Here is a 6,407-nt window from a genome sequence, read left to right as displayed (position 1 = left end):
TCGGCACATAGGAGGTAGCGTGCAGGACCATCCTTTTCCATTTCTCTTATCATTACCTGCCGGTGAGTTCTTTAACGTTGTCTGTTAACGTACTATAGTGTCGTCACTCTCAATCGTAACAATGTATTACAGAAGAAACAGACGCTGTACCGCTTGTCATCGTGGAAAATATTAAAAGTACAAATTTTAGAGAGCAAAATTGACGTTGCAATCGCGTGTCACCACCATTCTGTTAGTTTTCGCAATTGGTTTAGCTTGGGGTGCAGTTTCTCCTTAGCCAATCCTCCCATTGGGTACGTGTGAACGCTTCAAAAGCATCACCATCGTCATCATCATCGTTATTAGAGCACGCAAATATCATTTGTTCCGAGGGGTTTCGGCACATTCCCTCACCGATGGCCCAAGTGACGCACACCAGCTTGGCTTGATGACAGCTTAACGTACGGGGCACAACTGCTAAAACGCCAGTGCAGCGAACAGTCGGCCAAAGCAAAACGCACCGAATGCCTATGTGCAAGTATTTATTGCGTTAGTGGGTGGCCGTAGATGTAAGTTGAGTAGTAGTTGTCCCAGGGTGTTGTGGTGGACCGGCAAGGGGAGCTGTAGAAGCTCCAATAGGCGCCCCTGCAGGGACGCGTCCAGTGTTGCCTCTTGCGTTACGTTTGGCTCCGCAGTAGCACAAAAGCCCAACTACACATGCAAGCAGAGTAACAACACCAACGGTTATCGCCGCGTATTTAAGTAAATCGCCTCCGGGAAGGCCTGGGTTGCTGGGCGAAGAGCCATCGTTCGGCGAAAGACCACCATCCTTGAGCGCAAGGCTGATGTTTACTATGTTCGATGGCTGTGACCTGCAAACAATGCGCGCAAAGAAGTTCATACGACAAACATTACTACATGCTCACCGCTATATTGTTTTAATCGAAGAAATGCTGCTAATTTTAGATGCCGCAGAAGATTCTAACTGCTCACACTCCTCAACCACAACATATATTTTTTTTTTCCCTTTCCCCTCCTGTTTTGTCAAATTTTGGGCGCACTAGGCCACGTAGGAGAAGTAGCAACCAACGCAAAGAAGGTACGCAAAATCGCGCAAATGCTAGCGAACCGCCTCAGTGATCTGCAATCCTTTAGTCATTACATCTGCACAGCGTGCCGGGAGTGATGTTATAATTGTATTGGCGGATGCCATGCTTGGGAGGCGTGAAATGTAATTAAATTGTGTGGGTACGATTTATTCTGACTTCCGAGTTACGTTTTAAATGCACGCCTAAGGTGACGATGTTGCTCATAGAGAGTGTCTTTAAACATGCATCCTTTCGTTTCCTCTTTCCTTCAACGCAACTGCGTTCATAATGGAGGGTTCAGTGGCTGTTATCAGTCACTTTACCGAGGCGGCCTTCACTTCACGGGTACGGATAGGAGTCAGTTTTTCTAGTGCTTTAATTTAGGCCGTGAATGCAAGTTACTCTACAGAAAAGGCCCGCCTCTCAAGTTGTAAACAGATTCCTACTCACATGAATAGTTGGGGCCTGTAGTTAATCGGTACTCATCATGCGACCACACTATTGCATTATATCAACGTTCAAATACTAAGTGACACTGCGACCCTCTACCGCTGCCTATAAATCATCCATTCGGCAAAGCAACACAGATACGGGCTACGATAGTGCCTAGATGGCTCAAAAAAACTGCAGAACGTCTTGCAATTGTCTACTGACATACATCATTCTTACGCAGTGGTCCCGGGTTCGAATCCTGGACCAGGACGAATTTTTCTTCAACTGCGAAGTTTCCGAGAAAGCTGCATATCTTTCCTTTGTAGCCGTATGGCTGCATTTAGGTGGATGTGAAACTTTCCTTCACAGAACCTTACTCCACCTTGGGAATTTCCCCTAAATCTGGTCGATTAACACATGTCCTTCACTTCGAGTTGTTGATCAATTCGCTTTCGCGCTACTAACGACTAGCCTCCTGGTTAGCTCAGTTGGTAGAGCGACTGCTCCGGTTAAGCAGTTGTCCCGGGTTTGAATCCTGGACCAGGACGAATTTTTCTTCAACTGCGAAGTTTCCGAGAAAGCTGCATATCTTTCCTTTGCAGCCGTACGGCTGCATTTAGGTGGATGTCAAACTTTCCTTCACAAAAACGTACTCCACCTTGGGGATTTCCCCTAAATCTGGTCGATTAACATAGTACCAACCGTATAACGGTGCTACGCAATTACAGAAAAAAAGTGTGCGGTGGTCCTGGTTTGTGCATCAGACTTTCTTTCGAACACTGCAGGGTTTTGTAGAAATATAGTTTTTTTACGAGCAAACATGGGCTCTGCCATGAACCTAAAAACACAAGCGTCGAAAGAGTAGTCAGCAAAGGGACGTGCGCAGACGAGAGTTGGCGAATACAATGTCACAGATTCTTTTGCTCTCATCATTTTAGATCGAGAAAAATTTTAATAACACATAATAAACCATCAAAAGGCTATGATTGCGACCGCAAAGAAGCATCCTCTTCCTATCAGGCAAGGCTGCCGGTGCGGCATACAAAAAAAAAGGAGATGCACGCTTTGCTTAAAAAATCCCGGGCCACTACCACTAACGTGAAACCTGGAGAGGGGCGAAGCGTGCAGTGTATAAGTATATTCTTGGCGATTTTTCGTTTTTGTGCACCGAGATGAAGCCGTTGTAAGGTAGAGTTATATTTCTTAGCTGCAAAAATCTCGTGTCTTTGAAGCAAGAAGCGTTCTGGCGCAAGGCGTTGAAAAACGAGTGTCCCTGTGTTTTAGTACCCCGACTACGTGGCACAAAATACGACGACAGCAACAACATAAGGCGCCGAATACCCGAGCCCCTAAGGGGCTTCTCCCGTAAAAGAAGATAAGATTTCAGTGCGTGGAAGGTGCTTGTAACAAAACATTGAGCAAAGGAAACAAAACACGTGGTTGGCGGCAATATTATGGTTTAAATAGTAGGAAAAACTGCGTTATTACCCAATGGTTTGAATGTTCTTCGTGCAAACGTATGCGAAAACGCTTGTATATTTGTATTATTGGAGTGCGCGTTATGGCGTATTCAGTTCAAGATAGCTTGCCTTATGGCCGACAGCTGGAGGTAGTCCTTCGGTCACTTTAATACCGCTAACGTACCTGCAAAAATTTAATTATTGAAAAGACCTCAGACTCTAAATAGAGCTCTCAGGTGTATATGTGCATCCTCTGACGCCCAAAGGATGAGTGTATATTTGCATGTAGCTGTAATTACGCAATACGCAAGCACGAAGGTTGGATTCTCGGCCGAGGCGGCCGCTTTTGTGATGGAGGCGAAAAGCAAAAACGCCCGTGTGTTCGATGTTTCGGCGCACGTTAAAGACCCCAGGTGGTCAACATTAATCCCGAGCCCTCCACTACGGCGCGCCTCATCGCCTGTGTAGTGTAGGCGCGTTAAACCTCATAATCAATCATTAAGTACGGAATACACCAGGGGGGACACACTACCCCCTGCCATTTCTACCCATTTTTCCGGGACAAACGAGCAGTAAGTGCCGACCACGGCGTTGATCAATTTATGGTGACGTGCGTTTTCTCAACTTCCAACATTTTGCTTTATAACAACAAACACAGTGGCCATAAAAAAGACTCTAGACAATGCAAACACTTTCTCCGAAAAGTACATGTGTATAAAACTGCTGCCTTTACAGGTATTCAAAGAGCACGCAAACACGAGAAATTACTCGTGTAATTTGTGACTGGTAGCTGCCTGGTAGCTGCCTGACTGATAGCTGGCTAACTAGTAGCTGCCTGACTGGCAGCTGCTAGCTGCTAGCTAGCTGGTAGCTGCTAGCTGCTACCTAGCTGGTAGCTAGCTGCCTCACTGGTAGCTGACTGCCTGGTAGCTGCCTGGTGACTGCCTGGTGTGACTGGTAGCTGCCTTGTCTTGGCGCGTTCATGCTAGTTTATGTTACCTTCTTCCCCTCCCGCAGTGCCACTACAATAATCTCAGCTGTTTAATGTTCTCGAAATGTTGTATGAATGCCCCTTTTAGGGAGTCCATGAAACTAAACAATATTTAGTTCTGGGTTACGTCGCCTCTGCAACAGTATTTCGTATTTCATATCCATAAGCTCACTAGCTAACTTATTGGCTCTAAATTATGTGGCTAATAATGCTACCTGGTAGCTGTACTTTCTCTCTCACAATACCTGGTTCAGTATGGGAATAATTCCTTATGTTCATAAGTACCACCAGAAAATGTTCCACAGACATGTGCATTTAAACCCTCTCATTGATAATCAATGCGTTTCTGGTTTCAGTGTCAAATGTGCACAGTGTCCATCCCATTCCGTGAGGAGTAACGATCTGAAGCAGCTGGCGTAGCAGCTGGCTGTGACACTTGTGGATCCAAGCTGACTAAAATTGGGATGTTTGCAAAAGCTGTATCTGTCTGATATGATTTCCATCAGCTTTCTTTTAGAAAAACAACGCCAGGACAAACCAGCAACTCTGAAGCTACCAGATTATGTCTACACACAGCTGGCTGAAGAAAGGTGCTATTTTACAGCAGGGAAAGGGCACTGAAAATATAGAAGCTTGCGGGACACATGAGGGACGGAAAAAGAAAGGATGCTTGGAAGACGCAGAAGGTCGGTCGCCAATTTTCAATACAGGACACACACACAGGACGAACGCGGCGTATTGAATTCGGGAGATACAGAGGACACACGCAAAACGTGGGGTGTTTGTTGCCTTTGGGAGATGGGCTGGACGCCTGGAGGACGGAAACAGAAAGGACACTCGGAGTAGGCAGAAATTTCGGTGGCGAAATTTCAACACATGGTACACGCACAGGACGAACACAGTCTACGGCCTTCGGGATATAGACTGACTTTTGACTAGACGTAGAAATTTTTGTAATCCTCCGCGAAAACTAAGTTAAATCTATGTCCACAATCCAGCCTTCTACAGTGCAAAATTCACAGTGCCGAAGTCGACTTTAACTAAGCCAAACCCCAAAACCGTTGACTGCGCTACGAAATGGAAATAACTGATTTGTGCCCTTGTGAGATAATTGCGCAATCTTATAAACGCCGGTTTCATAACGCGAGAGACCCAGGTTCGGTTACAACACCACGGGAAGCGCTTTGTTTCTTGAGTTCCTCACACGTAGGCCCCTGGCCTGCTCGCCATTTTCCCCTATAATTCTGGGATTCAAATTTTCCCCTCCACTTCGCCGGGCGGAATTTCCTGTTAGCGATCCGTTCAGAAAGAAGCAAGCTTAAACAGCTACGCATTTAAAAACGTGATAGCCTGCTGGTGTAGCATTAGAAAACGCGTAGCCTCGTCTGAGTTGCACAGATGATGCGGCAATCTCATAATTTAAAATTATGTTTTACCGAAACAATGCCCCTTCAACCATGAGTGAGTTTTTTATGGCAGGCAACTAAAGCTTGGAACGGTTGTGCATCAAAGTAAATTTTACGCCATTTTCTGAGTATCCTTTCATTTATCTGGTCTGGGTTTTAGGGCTGTAGATCTCTTCTCACCTGATCTGCTTATTGTTGATGATAACCAGACCAATGTAGACAGTATTGGTGCCAGGTGCACCCTTCCCTGGAAGTTTGGATGGCGGGGATATCGCCAACTCTTCCATTGTTCTCGGAGGCTTAGGCTTTAGCTTGACAACCACCGGTTCTCCGCTCATGAAGTCGGCCTCAAAAGCTGTGTGGTCAAGCGACATCCGCACTTCATAGCTGTGAGCTGCGAGAAAGAAAATCGCCAAGGAAAAAGTAAGCTCCGGGAAATAGGGCCTGTTTACAGAAAACAATGCGGAATATAGCTTTCAACTTGTGACCTAAGCGAAGGTACGCCTTAACGTCCTACAGCTGGATTACGGGTTTCCTGTCGTTAACAGTGTCCCAAAGCGTTCCTTATAAACTTAAGCTCTTCTGAAAGCATAGTTATTGAAAATGCATTAAGGCGTCAATGATAACATAGCAACCTATCTGATCTTTCTATTGGTGCTCTCTACATACCAATCAGGTTAAATAAAGATATTGTTTCCTTCAGAGAGGCCGCGAACTACTAAGTAACATTTAAAAAACCCAGAAACAGCTAAATGATCACTCTTACTTCAACTGATTTCGGACCCCTGAAACCCTGTACGGACCGCATAGCCTTTAGATGTGATATTTCGTCGATCATTAAGTCCCTCGGTGTCGCTTACATTTTCCCACCAGGCCATTCATGCACCCACAGATAACGCCACTCTCGCTTACTCAATTCCCACGGTATTCATTGCAGCCCAGTAAATAGGTGCCCTCACAAAGAATGTGCAAAAATTTCATAGGTAATGTTACTATGTCATGCAATATTATTAGCTGAGCAAGTGCATCAATCCTGCGAATAATGTAAACA

General features: G+C 45.5%; 1 protein-coding gene across 1 annotated transcript in view; it reads right to left on the bottom strand.

Annotated features, from left to right (window-relative positions):
• Positions 1–529: 529 nt before the first annotated feature.
• LOC144153240 (uncharacterized) overlaps positions 530–6,407 on the bottom strand; it is a 30,438-nt gene continuing 24,560 nt past the window's right edge. Inside the window, exons 3-4 of the mRNA XM_077684889.1 lie at positions 5,537–5,750; positions 530–851 (exon numbers count right to left, since the gene is read on the bottom strand). Coding sequence (XP_077541015.1) covers positions 530–851; positions 5,537–5,730 — 516 coding nt within the window. The 5' untranslated portion in view covers positions 5,731–5,750. The remainder of the gene's footprint in view (positions 852–5,536; positions 5,751–6,407) is intronic.

Source organism: Haemaphysalis longicornis, unplaced genomic scaffold (assembly GCF_048455015.1).
Source record: "Haemaphysalis longicornis isolate Haplotype H1 unplaced genomic scaffold, Haemaphysalis longicornis Haplotype H1 scaffold_9, whole genome shotgun sequence".
In the NCBI taxonomy this organism is placed as follows: Eukaryota; Metazoa; Arthropoda; class Arachnida; order Ixodida; family Ixodidae; genus Haemaphysalis; species Haemaphysalis longicornis.
The sequence above is the reverse complement of the archived record's forward strand: the minus strand, read 5'-3'. Positions and strand labels throughout refer to the sequence as shown.